Raw genomic sequence first — 22,052 nt, forward strand, 5'->3', positions numbered from 1 at the left:
TTACCGTACCGAAACCGAAAATTTTGGTATTATGTATGGTATTTAGTTTAAGTTTTTTAAAAAATTGGTATTAGGTATGGTATTTGGTATTTTAAAATAAAATACCGAAATACCAATATCGTACCGAAATATATATTATATTACACAATACACATTTTATTAATTATAACATAAGTATAAGAAATCTAAAATTTTACTTTCCTTTATTGTCTAAGTTCATCAATTAACTTTAAACAAGTAACAAGACATTATTCTAAGTTTTCTCTCTCTGAGTTAGTATATGCTGGTTTTGAACAATTTTTTTGTCAACAAAAGTTTTTAGTTTTGTACTTTTGAGTACTTTAATTAAGAATATTACCGTCATGACCCTATGCACTAGTTAGTATTCAAATCGAATAAACCGAAGTTACCGAACCGAATAAATCGAAAGAAAAAAAACTGAACCATATCGAATTTAATTAGGTGCGATATTGGTATAGCATTTTACGAAATCGAATATAAAAAATATCAAACCAAAATATCTAAATACCGTAATTTACCGACCCAGTAACACCCATGTAAACTAGTAAAACATATAAGTGGAATTTAGCATGTTAAATTTTATATCCAATCAAATATCATCCTTAAACCCAACCCATCAGTGCGCCCAAACCCAAATCCATAATTTCCGGATTGTTCTCAATTCGTGAAACACAAATCTATTCGAGTGCGAGATATCTGAAGTTTCAGAAACCCTAGAAATTTGGAATGGAGAGAGAGAAATCGAGTAGGAGAGAACGAGCATCCAGAGAGGACGACGACGACCGCCGCCATCATCATCGCGACCGTTCGAAGCACCACCACCGCGACGATGAGAACCGACACCGATCCGATGATCGAAAAGGTCGCGATCGCGAAAGGCGTCGCGAGAAATCACACGAATCGGAAGTTATCAGAGAAAAATCTTACGATAGAGAGGATTCCTTGGAGAGAAGGCATTCGCATAGGAGGAAAGACGATCGAGAGAAACGCGAGAAATCGTATGAGAGAGAGGATTCAGTGGAGAGAAAGAATGCGCATAAGAGGAAAGAGAGAGGAGAAGAGAGTGTGGATAAGAGCAATGGAGGAGATGAGAAGAGAGCTAGGGTTTCGGAGGATAAGAAGGAGGAGAGAAGAGAGAGGAGGAGATTTGATGATAAAGTGAAGAAGGAGGAGGAAGAGGATGTGGAAATTGATGAAGAAATGAAGGGGAAAAGATTTGAAATGAGAATTGTGAAGGAAGAACCGAAACCCGAGCCCAATAATGATAATGGTCACGGTGTTGGTTCCATTGATAATGTGAGTTTCTTACTGCCATGCCCTTTTTCACCAGTATATACCAAGTTGCATGCCTTTGTATAGTGTTGATGAATAACAGTCTTTACTCGGATGTAAATTTGTTAGAGGCAAACTACTTGATTTCTTCCCATCTGCCTAAGGTGGGCAAGTTACTTGGTACCTATGCTGGCAGGAGCTAGAACGTACCCAGTAGAATAGCCAAGCTTGGCCCTGGCACCACCGTCATAGAAAAAGAAGAAGAAACATTTTACATTGTTATGCTTGCTTATACCTATGTTTGTATATGTCGTGCTTTGTTTCTTACTGCCAATGCCCATTGGCGGAGCCAGGAATTTATATTATGGGATTCAAAAAAGTAATGAAATGTAACACTTAGGATTTGGACCTATGAACTAAAGCAGTTTTGAAACCCCTTTACAACTACACTAATTTTTTCCCTTATGTTAATGTTAATGGGATTCAACAGTTTATATATAACCAAAAGGATTGTCGCGAAAAAGATACAATTTACCCCCCTTGACACAACTAGATCCGCCTCTGGCCATTCGCCTTTGTTACTGGGATACGAGGTTGCATACTTCTATATCATCTTGATGAATTACAGTTCCCATTTTATGAAAAAATCTATTTTGAGTTGGGTCGCATTTTGTTTGTTGTGCTTGCTCTTGGCGATATTTGTGTATGTCGTGCTTAGTTCAACCACTTTAGATGATTTATCCCAAGCTTGTAAGGAGATTTTTGGCTTTCCATGATGTTGCATTGTGTTAGTCTAGATGTCAATACTATGCCTTTGTGATAATAGGTTTCTATTTGTCGAAGTGCTGTCATTTTGTTCTTGTTGTTGCATGGAATACTATGTGGTAGATTTGGAGTTGCAAACAGCTTTTCATCTTTCCACCATTCATGTTAGACTAGGGAGCACAGACCTCAAGAACTGCATTCATCTGTTAACTACCTTTATTATCTATTGGCATGATCAATCGTTCTTCAATCTCCTTCATCCTCCAAATCTGTCCTATCCTTCTGCTTATCTTCGTCTAGTGCTCATGTGTGGAAATATCTGCTTCTGTTTGGTGAGTGACCATAGAAACTTATCTGAACTTAAACTTTCTGTAGGATTCTTTCATCATATTGCCACTTGGTATTATTGTCACGCTTTGTTTGGTCTTAGATAGTAGATTGGGGAACTTAGAGGAAGGATCCATGTAACTTGTTTGGTTATATCATGTTCTTTTCATTATGCTCTTATTATGTCCTAAGAAGTCTGTTGTGTGGTTTCCTTTTTATCTGATAGGGCTTAACTTGGTTAGTATGGCACTTGTTTCTCAGTTGTATTGTTTTATGGTGCATTTTATTGGTCCTTTCATCAGGATGTTTATCCTGATTTATGCATTGGACTTCCTTATTTGCAGGGTGTGACAATGGGACCATACAATGCAGCATCAAGGACCTCCCCAGATAAATCTTTGACTCGTATTGATCCTCCTGTTACCAAGGTATCTTCAATTTCTACAACAAATGAAAATAAGGGAGTTAATATTAACAGATCTCATGCGGTTCCTGGGAAATCTAGTACAGATGGGGCAGCTTCTGATGCTGGCAAGAGTGCCACCTTATCCCTTGATGCCAAAGGAAATGCAAAGGCTCTCATACAAAGGCAGAAGGAGCTGGCAGCAAAGCTTAAGAAAATTCCTTTGGTAAGTTTTTGCACCTAAAACCCGCCGTATTTCTACAGTTTGTAACTCTATTATCCTTCTCCTTTGGCTCCCTGTTCCTATCTGTTTCTTTAAGTTAGAGAAGCACTGCATTATTAGACGTATACAGAAGAGCTCTAAAGAGAACATGCTTTTGTTTTTTCTTTTCCTCTTAGGTTGAACGAAAAGAGCTTTCTTCTTTGTTTTGTGCCAAAGGTATTAAACTACTATTTATGTGCCCTCATTTTAATTATGTAGCTAAACAAGGGTGCCGACTTTACGAGAGAGGGAAGTTCACAGATTGGTCGCAAGGATAGCCTTTATGCCGCTTCAACAGATGCGGGGATATTGCCCCCACCGGTTGCATCTTCAAATTCAGGGATATTACCCACTCCAAGTTCAGCACCTAGCACATCGACTATAGCTACTGTGGCTTCTGCAAATACGCCACCCAGTGGCTTACCTCAGGTCGTGGGGCTCACAGTCACAGCACAGAACTACGATAAAGTGAAGCGTGCACATGAGCTTTTTGCTAAGATGGGATTCCGGCAGGACCCGGAGTTTCCCCCCCTCATTAACATGTTTCCTGGGCAAATGCCTCCAGAGGTTACCATTCAGCCAAAACCCGCTAGAGCCCCTGTTCTTCGTTTGGATGCATTAGGCAGGGAAATCGATGAACAGGGAAATGTGGTTAATGTGCCTAAGCCATCTAGCACCCTTAAGGTACGGATTATATGTGTTCATGCCATCTTTTTTTCATGTTTTAGTATTTATTAAAATTGCTTGTGGTGACTTTGGGTTGTTTGTGCAGGTGAACATCAACAAGCAGAAAAAAGAAAACTTCCAAATTCTCAAACCTGAACTTGATGTTGATCCTGATAAAAATCCTCATTTTGATCCAAGGATGGGGATTGACAAGAACAAAATTTTGAGGCCAAAGAGGATGTCATTTCAGTTTGTGGAGGAAGGTAAATGGTCCCATGATGCAGAATTAATTAAGTTAAAGGTACTTTATAATTAATCTCCCTGTTGTATTTTCGCATTCTTTTGTGATTCTCTCTTTATTCTTGTTCCTGCTCTTGATTGGACTTTACTAATTATGCAATACCTAATTTAGCAAAGCCAATATGGTGAATCACGAGCCAAAGAGTTGAGGGCAAAGCAAATGCAATTGGCAAAGGCAAAAGCAGAGCCTGACATAAATCCAAATCTTATTGAGGTGGCAGAGAGGGTTATCACCAAGGAAAAACCAAAGGAACCAATTCCTGATGTTGAGTGGTGGTAAGTTGATTTCAATCTCCCTTCTGTTTAACTTGCTTTTGGTTATCATGTGTTTTCCCCCTTAATGGACCCTTAATTTGTCTCCCAACTCATTGTTGAGCCACCATTCATTTATTTGTTTAGTATCACAGATGGAACTTGAATACTGTTAGTCTTATGTTTAACCATGAGATGAGATTTGTTTTGATGGTTCTGCATCCTTGGTGCTTCTAGTCTATGTACGCATCACCAAGATATGGGGATTACATAAATTTTTTTTTATTGCGATTTATCTCCTGGATGTGATTGTGTAATCTTATTTCGTCCGCGTCCTATCTGCTGGACTTTGCACTCTCTAGATGAAGTTCCTGTGATGTGGATTCCTCTTTTTTTTTTTTTTTTTTTTTTAAGTAATCCTTGCTTGTTATTTGGATACAATTGGTGTGAGATGAGTTTAAATGGAGTAATTGGTCAGTGAGGATTCATATAGCCGGCCACAACTTGTTTGGGATTGAGGTATGATTGTTCCTGTTTGTTGTTAATAACCCCCATTCCCCGTTTAAGAGGAATCCCTCAAAATTGACATCTGTTACTATTAGCGGAGCACCTTACTGGTCTTCTGCAATTATAGTCTGATTGAAGTGACTTAATTTTGCCTTGTGTTATTCAATTTACATGATTCGAGTGTGATTTCTAATTTTTTTTATAGCTATCTATGCTTACCTTGTTTGAATCTTCAATTTACACTAGGTGATTCTTGTTTCTTTGTTTGACCTGCCAGGGATGCTCCTCTGTTACGATCTGGTACTTATGGTGGTATGGTCGATGGTGACTTAACTGATGATATGTTGAGGATGGAGAAGATCACTATTTATGTTGAACACCCCCGCCCTATTGAGCCTCCTGCTGAACCTGCTCCACCTCCTCCACAACCATTGAAGCTGACCAAGAAGGAGCAGAAGAAACTACGTACCCAGCGTCGACTGGCTAGGGAGAAAGAAAGGCAGGAAATGATACGTCAGGGCCTGTTAGAACCACCAAAACCAAAAGTTAAAATGAGCAATCTTATGAAAGTTCTTGGCTCAGAAGCCACTCAGGATCCCACAAAGCTTGAAATGGAGATCAGAAGTGCTGCTGCTGAGCGAGAACAGGCTCACATAGACAGAAATATTGCTCGAAAGCTCACTCCTGATGAACGTCGTGAGAAGAAAGAAAGAAAACTATTTGATGATCCAAATATCGCAGCGGAGACGATAGTTTCGATATACAGAGTTAATGACCTTTCACACCCTCAAACTCGCTTCAAAGTTGATGTTAATGCTCAGGAGAATCGGATGACTGGGTGTGCAGTTATCTCGGAAGGTATAAGTGTGGTGGTAGTTGAAGGTGGTAAAAAGTCCATCAAGCGGTATGGGAAACTTATGCTTAGGCGAATAGACTGGGCTGCTGCTGTTAAGAAAGAAGATGATGAAGACGAAGATGAAGATGAAGATAAGCCTCTCAACAAGTGTGTGTTAGTCTGGCAAGGGACTGTTGCTAAATCAAGCTTCCATAGATTTTTTGTTCACGAGTGCAGGACTGAGGCTGCTGCTCGTAAGGTCTTTGCTGATGCTGGGGTTCCTCATTACTGGGATCTTGCTGTAAACTTCAAAGATGATGAATTTTAGGTTCTTTGGATATTATTTCGCCATTGCTTATGATGAACTCGAATATCAGTTCAAGCTTCCTACCGAGGAAAGGCTAGGGGAATACTAGTACTCATTTTGTAGATTCCTTTTCTTGAAGAGCACTTATGACTCTTCTAATGCGTTGGTGTCCATGTTGTTGATGACCTGGGTAAACATTACTGTATCTTGGTAGCTTCTACTTGCTGTTGCTCCATCTAGTATTACTTTAATTGTGCCATCTGTTTGTTTTTGTTGCATTGAATCTATATAGAGATTAAGTGATCTCGCGTTGATTTCTTGGGTATGATAGCTAATTTGAGCTGAGCTAGTGACGTAGTTTACAACCTGATAAATACCTCTCGCAACTGAAACCAGATGATTTCTTTAGGAGATCACAGGATAGGTGAGTGGTAAATATGGTTGCTCGTGTATGGACTATCTTCTACCCTTTTGTTCTGTTAGAAATCACAGAGAAAGTGTGGATATTTGTTATCAAGACTTAACCTGGTGCAGTTAAGTCTTTTATGGTTGCTTTATCACAAAAACAGTGATTGCTTTGTGTGTGATTTTTGGTCTGCTTAGTCCCTTTTTACCTTCAATTACCATGGTCCTACTCCTATGGCCTCGAAGTTGAAAAATGATTTACTTAGTTTTGTGTTCCTCTTATTGTTTGGGGATGAAATGATTCTGCAATCAGAGGCAGCGGATGCGTCCTGTTTTAAAGTGTTCAATTGAACTGATATTTTCGATACAGAATATAGATATTATGTAAAATAGACTACCAAAATTAAATAGATTTAGAATTCTGAATTTTAATTTTTCAATGCTAAGGGATTTATGATGGATGATGTCTCTTGTTTTGACATGTTTGGTTCATCCTATTCATGACTAGTTGAAAATGAGTTTCGTAACAAAATACTTTTGCTTTCAAAAAATGGTTTACAAATGAGTGTGTGTGAAGGTCCAGGAGAAAGATAAAAAGATAGATACCTACGTCTACTTATCTAGAGTTGGAGTGTTGATTATTTACTATTAATTGACTAATTAAAAGGTTTGTTTCTATTGTAGGAGTTGAAGCAAACGAGACCTACGTTTATTTAACAAAATTGACAGAGGGGTTTGCCCCACGGTGTAGGATAATACTGTGTATGTTGTTGTTGTTGTTGTTGACATGGAGGGGTTTGGAATTTCTGCAGTTCCATTTATTAGTAGAGAAATAGAATAATACATTTTTCTTCCTTTTATTATTGTACTTAATTATTTCTCCTCCTACCCGTCCTCTCTTTTCACCCCAATCAAAATAGTCCGAGTGCATAAATAAGGGGGGTTTTACACTACATAGCACCCTAACAAAACCCACAACAAAAAATAACTCTAATATTTATTTTTTATAAATTTTAGCCAGTATAATATGTGTATAATAATCAATATGTATGCATTATACATTGATTATATACTTGTTATACCGGTGATGGCTAAAATGTCAAGAATATGATTATAGTCCGGTAGTGCTTTCCCTTTTTTTCGGGGAAAAATAAATAAAAAATTGCCAGATTTACAACTGGTAATTGAAAAATAGCCACAGTTTCAAAAATAATCGAAATTTAGCTATTTTTTCATGTATAAATAAAATCTGAACAAAAACACCTTTAAAAATCCGGAAATATTCCAGCATAATATGCTGGAGTTCGAATATTTTTACATATGAGATCTCAGCATAATATGCCGGAGATCGAATATTTTTACATATGAGATTCCAGCATAATGTGCTGGAGTTCCAACATAATATGCTGGAAATTTATACGCAAGAGCTACATAATCCCGATTCTTGCATATTATGCCGGAAAATTCCATTCTGGTGGAGTTCCAATATAATCCGGCATATTATGCTAAAACTTTCCGTGTTTCAGCAAAACAATGGCAATTTTTCAATGACTTTGCAAACACTCACTATTTTTCGATTACCAATCCGAAAAATGACTAGCCCGTACTATTATGATAATTTTCTAAAGTCTAGTTCCAGTCATGAGTAAGAAAGTCTATGATATTTATTACGGCAAATGGCCAAATATACCTATGTACTTTCGAAAATAGTCTAAGAATACCCCTCGTTGTACTATTGGGTCATCTATACCCCTCCCGTCATACTTTGGAACAAATATACCCTTATTTTGGATGGAATGCCACGTGGCAGCACCAGATGAAAATGACCCATTTCTTTTTTTTACCCGATCTGTTTTAAAAAACCCACCACCCGACCCGTTTTAAAATTTAATTTTTTTCAGTTTTTTTAATGAATATATTTTGTAAAAACTGGATTTTTTTTTTTGTAAAAACTGAAAAAAGGAATTTTCAAAATATATATTTTAAAGTTTTTTCAATTTTTTAATAGTATTATTTTTTGTAAAAACTGAAAAAAATAATTTTTTTGTAAAAACTGAAAAATATATATTTTGTAAAAACTGAAAGAAAAAAAGAGAATTTGCAATATATATATATTTCAGTTTTTTCCGTTTTTTAAAGTATTTTTTTTTGTAAAAACTGAAGAAAAAAAGGATTTTGCAAAATATTTTCTTTTTTTTTAAACTAATGCATATGTAGTCGCTTTAGGAGTTTTTTTTCTTTTTTTTTTCTTCAGTTTTTACAAAAACAATACTTTGAAAAAACTTAAAAATATATATTTTGTAAATTTCTTTTTTTTTTTTTCCAGTTTTTACAAAACATAAGCTTTAAAAAAGCTAAAAAAACTGAATTTTAAAACGGGTTGGATGGTGAATTTTTTAAAACGGATCGGGTAAAAAAAAGAAATGAGTCGTTTTCATCTGGTGCTGCCACATGGCACTCCATCCAAAATAAGAGTATATTTATTCCAAAGTATGATGGAAGAGGTATAAATGATCAAATAGTATAACGAGAGATATTCTTAGACCATTTTCGAAAATACATGTTATATTTGGCCTTTGCCGTATTTATTAAGTACGATGCGGATATACTCAACCTTATTGAGCACATTGTTGCCATAAGAACGCCACCTCATTCACGCACAAGAATGCAATGGGACAGTGACAAAGGGGCGGCCAATAGAAATAGATAATGCCACTATCTGCTAGCAACCGTAGATTTTAGTAACTAGGTTTTGAGTTTAATTTTTATGTATGTATAATAAATTTTTAATACAAATATAAAATTTATATTAAAGTTACTAAGTTCGGCGTAATCCGTAACTGTCCTTCTAACTTTGGCCATGCCTACAATTGTAGTCACAGTAATCCTCCCGATGGAAAGAGTTGGCGTTTCTTAGCTGCACGTTTCATTTGATCTAGAAGTTCTTATGGCATTTCCTTTTTTTTTTGGGTGTTATGTAGATGATCCATGTCTTGTACTAAACTAAAATGAATACTATTAAATTGTTCAACAAGTTTGAATTTCTCAAAATTTTCTTTCTTTAGCACCTTTCGTGTTTAAACATCTTAAATAAATATTTGAAGTCAAAACTCCAAAAACAACTTGGTAAACCATCCCAAACACTTTCAGAATGAAGACAACATAAATTTGGCCAATACCACGTTGTTGTTGCGTTTCATTTGGTTAAAGTTTGTATTATCGTGTTAATTTTCTTCAATTTTCTCATATGGCTTTAGCTTTCGTATAGTACAACCTATATATTTCTTTGTCTATATATAAATTTTCTTGCCACCTTAAGGAGACTTCGTAAATAACCTTTGAGAAGTCTCTAACACTCAACGATTCTATTTATTTATTTAAGGAAAAATGAAACTGTATAGCCGCTTTTAAAATAATAGTTAAAAAATATATTTTATATATATATATATATATATATAATGTATGTTATATACAAAAAATATACAAATTTTATATACTTTTAAGACTAACGGATATAAATATATTTGGCCGTAGGCTAAAAGTGATCTTTGCCCTTTATTTTGCTTTGTCTAATGGGCTAAAGCAACACTCCCATACCCATTTCTTCCCCTAAAGAGCAAATGAAAAATATAGAAGAAGTAGAGAAAAATAGTTTCGTCAATTTTAGTCCATTATTGATTAGATATAAGTAAAGTCACGATGTGCATGTGGGGTTAGCAGACAAATTAAATGCAACAACTGTAAATCGATCGATAAGTATTTATAAGCTGCAGACTTTAAATTTATCAGTGGGAGGTTTTTGCACCCAAAGAACTCCACAATATTGTAAACAAATAAATAAAAGTGTGTTGTTTTACATGCACTTCTATATATCTTAATCATATGATTAATTAATGTATAGTTTTACCTTATATATATATATTATACATCCGACTAATTTTAATTTAAGCGTTGGACGGCGGCTATCTAGGATTTAATTCTCTCCTGTAACTTTATACCTCCACAATATTGTAAACAAATAAATAAAAGTGTGTTGTTTTACATGCACTTCTATATATCTTAATCATATGATTAATTAATGTATAGTTTTACCTTATATATATATATTATACATCCGACTAATTTTAATTTAAGCGTTGGACGGCGGCTATCTCCACAATATTGTAAACAAATAAATAAAAGTGTGTTGTTTTACATGCACTTCTATATATCTTAATCATATGATTAATTAATGTATAGTTTTACCTTATATATATATATTATACATCCGACTAATTTTAATTTAAGCGTTGGACGGCGGCTATCTAGGATTTAATTCTCTCCTGTAACTTTATTTTCCAGCTAAAGAGGCCCATGCGATCTGTTTGGAAATTTCAACCGTTTGGTTAGGGGAAGTAAATGGTCAGTTTTACCGGATAGAGATAGGTAACTAACAAAACTAAAGCTAACTCAAATGGTAAAAAATGAGTGAGAATCTGAGATGATGAGAAAGACGTTAGATCAAAAAACAATTTGAGGAATTATGGAAGGTAAGATTTTCCTCCTTTGTACCCATAAACGAAACTGAATAGATACATTGTAGAATAGTTTAATAAATTCATCTATTGACAGTTAGGAATATTTACAATATCATATTACTTAAAAGCTTACCATATGTAATCGGAAAAAGAAGAGTAATATGCTAATTTTCAAGTATTCAAAACTCATCTCGTTGGTCTGATTAATTTGAATTCGTCGGTAGATCTACCTAGGGGTGTCAATGGTTCCGTTCGGCGGATTATTTTATATAATTCGTATCATACCAATTTTTCAGTTATTCTATTATGTATAATCAAAATTAGACTTTTCGAAACTGTCCCAATCATGTCGTTTTCTCTTCGGTATCGGTACGGTTCGGTTAATTTTCGGTATTTTTTTTAAATATCATGTAAAAATCATTAGTAGAAGTAGAATGCAATAATATACGTACTTTTATAGAACTTAGAAAAACTCTAAAAAAAAATTTATTTTTTAAAGGGTAATGAATTAAGAAAAGATGAAAGATAGGCAGAGTATAGATCAATCAACTATTCTACAACAGTGTAAAAAGAAACTAAGTAAATACAAAGAAAATATAAATTACAACGTGAAAAGATATTAACCAAGCTGGGACTCAAGAATAAAGTCTATAAAATATTAAATATTCAAAAGATAAAATCTAAATCATATGAAAGCAAATATATTCGATACATTGTAGTTTGCTACTCATAATCACTAAAATATACCTTGTGTCTTGCTAGTGAATATGCTGAAAATAATTTAGTTTCAATAGGAGTAAGATAATAGGTTTGAGAATTAGAATTTTGAGTTTTAATTACTTGTTGGCTTGTAACTGTTTTCATAATTTCAAGTCCCAAAGAAAAATTTAATGCATTATTATTTTTAAACTTAATATATAAATATATTATTCGGTACGGTTCGGTATTTTTTTTTTAAAAAATAAAATTTAAAACCTATCTTAATTATCGCTACAGTTATAGATTTATATAAAATCCTACGGTTTTATTAAAAGAAACCTAAAACTCGACTCGGTACGGTACGATTCGGTAGGTTTAGTCGGTTTTTAAATATCCATTGATGCCCCTAGATCCACCCATAAAAAATAGATCTTGAATCAAACACAACCTCAAAAGTTAACTCTTGAGGCGAAGATTATCCAAAATCATACAAAGAGATCAATTATCACATTCACAACCGATGTGAGATTATTCTTAACACCCTACACGCCCAAGAGTATTGGATATCTAGAGCGTGACAATATAATATGGGGGCTTAACATCGGGTAAACCAATAATTGAAATATGTTTGGCTCTGATGCTAACAACAACAACAACAACAACAAAAAATCCAGTATAATTTCACAAGTAGGTCTTGTATGGGTCAAAGTCCTTCTTTAGTAGAAATGGTATTAGTAAAATATTTCTAGGACGCCACGTGTCGAAGTAATCTAATTAGCAACGAAGTCCGTGGTTGAAGAGTCAACAAGTACTGAGGTTGAAGAGTCATCAAGGATCGAGGCCGAGGTCGAGCACACTTGATAGAGTTATAACGGCTAGTTTCAAAATAGGACATAAAAGAGAATATTCTAGTGGATATTCTCTGCACTTGTACTGTTAGGGGTTTTAGGAATATGTTCCCTATAAATAGAAAGAGAAACAATGATTGGGTATATATGATATTCATTTGTAAAAACACACTTTGACTTTAGAGAGAGAATTGGATCTTATTGCAAGCATAAAAATATCACATTTTTACTAAGATTCTTGTCTACACTTTTTCATTGGATCAGAGAATAACTCTGATATTCAAAAGATTATCCATCACTCATCATTGTGAGAAAGAACATTCACTGGTTCCATTCTTTCTTGGGTGACTCATTCGTTCTATTTACTCGAATGCCATTTATTGCTATTCATCAATATTTAATGCTACATTATTTCCTTTGACTTCTTAAATACTGTTGTGTGCTGTCGTCGCCATTAAAATATTCCTGCATAGTATTTATTATATTTCTGGGAACTTCATCTTTGGGATATTATTGTTAACTAAGATTAACCTTCATTTATATAAATTTAATTAGTTAAACCAAGATCTATATTTTTTGGTCGAACAATTTGGTGCCTTCTGTGGGGATTTCTTAGTTAAATTTTTAGTTTCTTCTAGATCTATAATTAACGCACGTCACTAACATAAAAAACCCCGAGATCTCCTTTCTTTGTGCGTACAAAACCTTACATGGTAGTTAACCAAGGAGAAAGGACAAAAATAACAAGTGACTTTCCAAGAAATCTCATGAATGTTATCAACGGAAGTTGCGAAACAGTAGGCGAGGACGTGACGCCCAACGCATTCCCTAGGCGCGAGAGGTCGCCTCCCCCACACTGCAGCATAAAAAAACACAGTGGAAAAAGGGCCTCCACGTCTGCAGAAGAAGGAACGCCCCCAGCTGTGAAAAAACTCCTCGAAGCATGGCTGACCGACATGCTAGTGAGCGTCCTCAACAAACCTGCTCCAGGCATGACTGCACAAACCGCAAGAGCTTGCATGATACAACTAACAGACGAGCAATGGAACCGACCAAACCCTCCAACGGCAGATATAACTCACAATATTACTAACAGTTCAAGTGACAGTGCCCTCGTTGCCGTTCTAAAAAGAATGGAAGAAATGGAGAATGAAAACAAAGCGCTCCGAGACCAGATGAAAGAACACCAAGAACGAGTCGACAAGATACCGGGCGCTCCTAAGCTGCTGCCAAAAAGGGACGTAGGAAGGTTCGTAGAGTAGTCATACATCGATGACGCAACCCCATATGCCATACTAAAGACCTTCAAAATGCCACCCTACCTCAGGTTATACGATGAAACGACCGATCCTGAGGATCATGTGACTCATTACGTCTCTGCCGTGAAAGGCAATGACCTCGCCAAGGAACAAATGTCCTCTATTTTGCTGAAGAAATTTGGTGAAACGCTTACGAGAGGGGCATTAACATGGTATTTATAGCTACCAGCCCGATCCATAGAAACTTTCGAGGAAATGGCCGATAAGTTTGTAACCTCCCATGCCGGAGCCAAGAAAGCCGAAGCAAGAGTAAACGACATATTCACTATTAAGCAGTCCTTGGGAGATAGACTAAGGGACTTTCTCGTCCGGTTTAATAGAGTAAGGATGACTCTGCCGAACGTATCCGAAGGTATAGCGATTGCCCTCTTTCCAAAACAGACTGAGTAGGGATGGTTCAAGAGCAACTAAAAAACTGTTGAGCTGATTGATGAAATATCCCCCAACCACTTGGGACTAAATCCATAATGCTTATTGCGCCGAGGTCCGAGAAGACGAAGACGACCTCAACGGACCAACTCACTGGCTAGCATCGGTGCAAACCGAATCCAGAAAGGAACAAAGAGACAACATCAGGAGGGATCACCAGGTTCCGTGACCGAATAGGGAACGACATCAACCATATGTCAGGGCGGTCGCGGCCACTTCCTCCCGCTATAAAGAAGGCCCATCCAGGCCAAGGACACGGACTCACCGGAATGAAAGAGGTATGCCCCTTTGTTATCTGCTCATAATTTTTATGTGTCGCCTACAGAAATAGTCTATGCTCCTGAGAAACTCGGAGCAAAGGTGAAGTGGCCGCCGAAGATGAGATCAGAATCAAACACCAGAAAATTCGATGCCCTATGTGTGTTACACCAGGAACGAGGGCACAAAACTGAAGATTGCATCGCCCTCAGACAAGAAGTCATAAACATGTTGTGGCTGGGACACCTCAAAGAGTTGTTAAGCGACAAGGGGAGAACCAATTTTGCTAGAGGACGTGAATACCAAGGCCCGCCATCACCAGCTCGTACTATCAACATGATCATCGGCGGCGGTGATGACGCCTCTATGATCGGCGTGAAATTCACCACCACTCATAAGATCAAGTGGTCTATCACACACGAACGACACGACAAAATCGAAGTAAGTATCATCTTAAATGAGTCAGATGCCAACGATTTGACTTTTCCTCATAATGATGCCCTCGTTATTACTTTACACATTTTAAATACCGATGTAAAACATATCATGATGCACGATAGAAGTGGATCATGCATTATCCATCCCCAAGTCCTCACCCAAATGATACTCGAGGACAAGATTGTGTCACGCCGCATCATGCTAATCAACTTTAATAATGTAGTTGAACGGACGTCCGGGGAAATTACACTCCCCATCTTGGCCGGCGGCATGACTGTGGAGACGACATTCCACATCATGGACCAGGACACCGTGTACAACTCCATTGTGGGAGGATACATCCCATGAAAGTCGTCCCCTCCAACCTATACTAAGTAATTAAATTCCCAACACCATGGGAAATATTCAATATACGCGGAGAACATCGCACGTCCCAGGAATGCCACCGCATTACCTTAGACAACATGACAATCCAACAGAAAAAAGACAAGCAAAAAGAGGCCTAGCAATCAACAGGGTCGAGGTCGACACAAGAAGAGATCAGGGACGTCATCATGGATCCCGACACGGTCGAGGTTGCAGGTTCGACCATAGAAGGCCTCGACCCCATTTAATTGGACCTCAACGATCGTAGCAAAAAGGCCTATAACGGCTGCAAACTCCGAGAACTAGGTAAATTCAGGCAAATTTTAACATCTAATGCAGATTTGTTTGCCTTCAGCCATGCAGATATGCCGAGCATCTCAAAGGAATTCGCCGTACACAAATTAAATGTCGACCCGTTCCACCCCCAGTAAGACAGGTCAGGTGTAAATTCAACTCCGCCATCAACGATGCATTCCGCGAAGAGGTGGAAAACTGTTAGAGAACGGCTCTATCAGGGAGTCGAAGTACGTCAAGTGGATCGCCAACGTAGTGATGGTCAAAAAGAAAAATGGAAAATGATGGATGTGCGTGGATTTCACAGACTTGAACAAAGCATGTCCGAAGGATTTGTTCCCATTACCCCATATCGACCAACTCATTGACGCAATAGTCGGGCATGAACTATTGAGTTTCTTGGACGCTTACTTAGGCTATAACCAAATTCTTATGGAGGAAGAAGATCAGGAGAAGACCACGTTCATCACCCACCAATGAACGTATTGTTATAGGGTCATGCCGTTTGGGCTGAAGAACGCGGGGGCTACATATCAAATATTTGTAACAAAGATGTTCAAAGACCAGCTCGGTAAGACTATGGAGGTATATATAAACAACATGTTGGTCAAGTTCGAAAAGGCAAAGGATCACATCGATCATTTGAAAGAAAATTTTGACATACACAGACGGTACGAAATGAAGTTGAACTCGGAGAAATGCGCGTTTGGCGTAGCCTCGGGAAAGTTCTTCGATTTTTGGTGTCGCAACGAGGGATCAAGGTCAAACCAGACCAAATCAAAGTTATGGAGGGGATACTAGACCAGAAGAAAGTCCAAAGGTTGACTGGTCGAATCATCGCTCTATCAAGATTCATCTCGCGGTCGTATGATAGATTTTATAAATTTTTGGCATATTAAAAAAGGACAACGGCCTCGAATGGACTCCCGAGTACGTTCAGGCTCTGCGAGAACTGAAGGCATACCTATCTTCACTACCCCTGCTTTCAAAACCCGAACCTGGGAGCAACTCCTCGTTTATCTAGCCGTCTCCGAGGTAGCGGTAAGCGCAGTCTTGATCCGCAATAACAAAGGTACGCAATCTCTTATCTATTACATTAGAAAAACACTCGTCGACACCGAGACGAGGTACTCGCACCTCGAAAAATTGGCTCTGGCCTTGGTCATAGCTTCACGAAAGCTTAGACCCTATTTCCAATGCCACCCCATCTCAGTCGTCACAACCTTTCCCCTAAGGAGATTTTGCATAAACCTGAGCTATCAGGGAGGCTGGAAAATGGGCCATCGAGCTAAGCAAGCACGATATCACATACCAGCCATGAACGGTGATAAAGTCGCAAGTGCTTGCCGACTTTGTCGCCGAATTCAGTACAAAAATAATGCCCGAAGTCGAAAGGGAAGCCGTCCAAGATTCCCTCCAAACACAAGACCTCTGGGTGCCGTGCACCGATGGCGTACCTAACGCATCAGGGTCAGGACTGGGATTCGTAATCGAGGTCCCTACAGGCGAAATAATTTTCCAGTCCATAAGGTGCCCGGATATGACTAACAATAAGGCCGAGTATGAGGCCGTAATTGCAGGGTTGAGATTAGCGCTCTAGTATGGGCGAAACTGTTGAAACTCCACTGTAATTCCCAGCTCATAGTCAACCAAGTCACTGGGACTTTCCAAATCAAGGAACAAAGGTTGCAAAAATACATGACTAAAATATGCAAGCTGTTACCTGAGTTCGAAGAATTCCAGCTCGACCAGATCCCACGGGCGTAGAATGCCGAAAAAAACGGGCCTCGCCAAACTGGCCGCAGTACCAGAAGCATCACGACAAGGGATAAAAGCGTAGTCCATCTCCTCAAATCATCACTAGACCAAATCGAGGTAAGAACCATAAACTTAACTTGGGATTGGCGCAATCACATTATCGCATATTTGCAGGATGACACATTCCCAGGGGACAAGAAAGAAGCCAAGAAACTAAGAATGCAAGCGACCAGATACAGTCTCCTTCATAGCGACCTATACAAGAGGCCTTACGGCTGCCCTCTGGCAAAATTTTTGGGCCCGAATCAAACCCGGCGTGTCCTCGAAGAAGTCCATTGCGATGCTCACTCCGGCATTCAAGCACTGGTCAGATGCCTCATACGGGCGGGATATTATTGGCCCTCCATGAAAAAGGACGCAGCAGACTTCGTGAGAAAATGCAAATAGTGCCAAAAGTACGCCCTAATGATTCACCAAGCGGGCGAACACCTCAATTCAGTCACCTCCCCTTGGTTGTTCATCAAATGGGGAATGGACATCGTGGGTCCCCTCCCAGCAAGGCGAGGTAATGTACGATTCCTTTTGGTTTGAAATGATTATTTCTCTAAATGGGTGGAAGCAGGAGCATTCGCCCAAATACGAGAACATGAGATAATCACCTTTATATGGAGAAACATCATCTGCCTATGCGGCCTACCCAGGGAGATCAGTTGTGACAAAGGACCCCAGTTCACGGGGAAGAAAATCCTCGAGTTCTTTGAGAAAAAGCATATCAAGAGGATACTATCAACCCCATATCATCCAGTGGGTAACGGGAAAGCAGAAACCTCTAACAAGTCGATACTAAACATCTTGAAGAAAAAGCTCGAAGACGCCAAGGGATTGCGGCCGAAAATACTACCAGAAGTATTATGGGCATACCAAACAACTCCGAAGTCGAGTAAAGGAGAGACGCCCTACTCTTTGGTCTATGGGATCGAGGCAGTAATACTGGTCAAGGTTGGAGAACCCACCCTAAGGTACTCCCATGAAAGCGGCATGAGTAACTATAAGAGGAGAAGGTAAGAACTTGACGAAATCGACGAACGAAGAGATATGGTGTACATAAGAATGGTTGCCCAAAATCAACAAGCAGAATGCTATTACAACAAGAAAGCAAAGGTCCGACCGCTTAAAGTCGGAGACTACGTACTGAAAGCCAAAACTCAAGCGAGTAAAGACCCCGAAAAGGCAAGTTGACAACAAACTCGGATGGTCCGTACAAAATCACAGCCAAAGCGAACAAGGGTTCATTCCAACTAGAGGCAATGGAAGGAAAGCAACTACCAAACAACTGGAACATCAGCCACCTCAAACACTTCTACTTCTAAGAGAAAAAGTGTCCCCAAGTCGTACTCTTTTTCCCTCACTTGAGTTTTGTCCCATTTGGGTTTTCTCAAGGAGGTTTTTAACGAGGCGGCGAAGGGAACACTTCGAGTCGAAGTACACGAGGGAAAGGACATTGTTACTATTTCATTTCTCTACTTCTCAATACTCTCAAAGTCAAATAATGAAGAGACTAGGTAGACTGGGACTGGAACACCAGCCAACACCCAAAATCTGTAACTTTCTCCAAGTATGTAACCAAAGCAACAATGTCAAAGTAAAAAAGAAACTTACAACATCTACCGTCCCTCGATCGCGATTTAACGAAAGGCTATGTTCGACCTCGCTCGAACAACACCTGCTGACCCTCAACTGTGTTTTATCGAAAGGTTGTGCTCGACCTCGCTCGAAAAAATACCTACCGGCCCTCGGCCGCACTTTAACGAAAGGTTATATTTGACTAAGCTCGAGCAAATACCTGCCGGCCCTCGGCCATAATTTAACGAAAGATTATGTTCGACTAAGCTCGAACAAACACCTGCTGGCTCTCGGCCATAATTTAACGAAAGGTTATGTTCGACTAAGCTCAAACAAACACATACCGGCCTTCGGCCGCGATTCAACGAAAGGTCATGTTCGACTAAGCTCGAACAAACACCTACTGGCCCTCGACCACGATTTTAAGAAAGGTTATGTTTGGCTAAGCTTGAACAAATACCTACCAGCCCTCGACTGCGATTCAACGAAAGGTTACGTTCGACTAAGCTCGAACAAACACCTATCGGCCCTCGGCCACATCTCAACAAAGAAACGCACGCGACCCATAAATATTCAGCTCCAAGGCCACGACCAACTAAAAGATAACAACAATAAGGACAAAAGCAAAACGCACAAATAATAGAAGCAAAAAACATATAAGTACATAAAATAAACCACACGAATGGAATAAGATGTAAGGTACAACTTTGATATTTCATACATAAAGGTTTACAAAGGCTCGTGAAGACGCCGACAAAAATACACAAAAAGTCAAAAATAAAACTATTGATCGCCGCCATCACGACCTTCAGTGCCCTCGCCAACTCAGTCTTCAATGGCGTAGCCACCCTAACCACCGATACCCTTACTATCTCGGTCCCCCTCACCATCTCCACCTTTGCCCTCAGGATAAGAGATATCGTACCAGGCGTTCTCCTCAAGTCAGTCTACACCCTCGTCTCCCTCCTCCTCATCGACCTCAGGTGTAGCGGGATCATATCTACAAGCGACTCGAGCTTCACGAGCCTTAACACGAACATCTTCGAGGGCAGCCTCAGAAATGGATCCTGCCGCATGCAAATCTCGAAAGACAAATAACTAGGTTTCGACATGAATCCATTCCTCATATAACTCCAAGGAACATTGGAAAAATCTGAAGTGTGGGAAGAGGATGGCTGTACAAATAATTGGGCCTTCTCAGCCTCCAAAGTGACCACTCGATCACGAAGAACGAAGTTATCTTTCTCCAACTGTCCGATCCTCTCCACGAGTCGATCTTCCTTAGCTATCGTCATTGATTGATCGTTCTCCCGCTCGGCTCGCAGAGTTCTATTTGCCAACTCAAGCATCTCCGTCTTCCTCTGAGCATTCAAACGAGAGGACTTCGCCTTCCAAGCTCCTTTTGCTTCTCAGCGATCTTACTATTGAGGGCCTCCAACGATCTCATTATTTAGTCCCTTTTTACCTTCAATTACCATGGTCCTACTCCTATGGCCTCGAAGTTGAAAAATGATTTACTTAGTTTTGTGTTCCTCTTATTGTTTGGGGATGAAATGATTCTGCAATCAGAGGCAGCGGATGCGTCCTGTTTTAAAGTGTTCAATTGAACTGGCATTTTCGATACAGAATATAGATATTATGTAAAATAGACTACCAAAATTAAATAGATTTAGAATTCTGAATTTTAATTTTTCAATGCTAAGGGATTTATGATGGATGATGTCTCTTGTTTTGACATGTTTGGTTCTTCTTATTCATGACAAGTTGAAAATGAGTTTCGTAACAAAATACTTTTGCTTTCAAAAAATGGTTTACAAATGAGTATGAGTGAAGGTCCAAGAGAAAGATAAAAAGATAAATACCTACGTCTACTTATCTAGAGTTGGAGTGTTGATTATTTACTACTAATTGACTAATTAAAAGGTTTGTTTCTATTGTGGGAGTTGAAGCAAACGAGACCTACTTTTATTTAGCAAAATTGACAGAGGGGTTTGCCTCACGGCGTAGGATAATATTGTGTATGTTGTTGTTGTTGTTGTTGACATGGATGGGTTTGGAATTTCTGCAGTTCCATTTATTAGTAGAGAAATAGAATAATACATTTTTCTTCCTTTTATTATTGTACTTAATTATTTCTCCTCCTACCCGTCCTCTCTTTTCACCCCAATCAAACTAGTCCGAGTGCATAAATGAAGGGGGGTTTTACACTACATAGCACCCTAACAAAACCCACAACAAAAAATAACTCTAATATTTATTTTTTATAAATTTTAGCCAGTATAATATGTGTATAATAATTAATATGTATGCATTATACATTGATTATATACTTGTTATACCGGTGATGGCTAAAATGTCAAGAATACGATTATAGTCCGGTAGTGCTCTCCCTTTTTTTCGGGGAAAAATAAATTAAAAAATTACCAGATTTACAACTGGTAATTGAAAAATAGCCACAGTTTCAAAAATAATCAAAATTTAGCTATTTTTTCATGTAAAAAAAAAATATGAACTAAAACACCTTTAAAAATCCGGAAATATTCCAGCATAATATGCTTGAGTTCGAATATTTTTACGTATGAGATCCTAGCATAATATGCCGGAGATCGAATATTTTTACATATGAGATTCCAGCATAATGTGCTGGAGTTCTAACATAATATGCTGGAAATTTATACGCAAGAACTACATAATCCCGATTCCTGCATATTATGCCGGAAAATTCCATTATGGTGGAGTTCCAACATAATCCGGCATATTATGCTGAAACTTTCCGTGTTTCAGCAAAACAATGGCTATTTTTCAATGGCTTTGCAAACACTCCCTATTTTTCGATTACCAATCCGAAAAATGACTAGCCCGTACTATTATGATAATTTTCTAAAGTCTAGTTCCAGTGATGAGTAAGAAAGTCTATGATATTTATTACGGCAAAGGGCCAAATATACCCATGTACTTTCTAAAATAGACTAAGAATACCCCCTCGTTATACTATTGGGTCATCTATACCCCTCCCGTCATACTTTGGAACAAATATACCCTTATTTTGGATGGAATGCCACGTGGCAGCATCAGATGAAAATGACCCATTTCTTTTTTTTACCCGATCTATTTTTAAAAACCCACCACCCGACCCGTTTTAAAATTCAATTTTTTCTGTTTTTTTAAAGCATATATTTTG

The 22,052-nt window shown here is 38.4% G+C and overlaps 1 protein-coding gene across 1 annotated transcript; it reads left to right on the forward strand.

Moving 5' to 3' along the window:
* The first annotated feature begins 604 nt into the window (after positions 1–604).
* Positions 605–6,176, forward strand: LOC107811721 (protein RDM16-like). The gene is made up of 6 exons (XM_016636710.2): positions 605–1,317; positions 2,730–3,014; positions 3,270–3,734; positions 3,823–4,017; positions 4,129–4,292; positions 5,053–6,176. Exons 1-6 carry the CDS (start codon positions 748–750, stop codon positions 5,936–5,938), a joined length of 2,565 nt encoding a protein of 854 aa, XP_016492196.1. The 5' UTR covers positions 605–747; the 3' UTR covers positions 5,939–6,176.
* The last annotated feature ends 15,876 nt before the right edge of the window (positions 6,177–22,052 follow it).

This window comes from Nicotiana tabacum, chromosome 13 (genome assembly GCF_000715075.1).
Source record: "Nicotiana tabacum cultivar K326 chromosome 13, ASM71507v2, whole genome shotgun sequence".
Lineage (NCBI taxonomy): Eukaryota > Viridiplantae > Streptophyta > Magnoliopsida > Solanales > Solanaceae > Nicotiana > Nicotiana tabacum.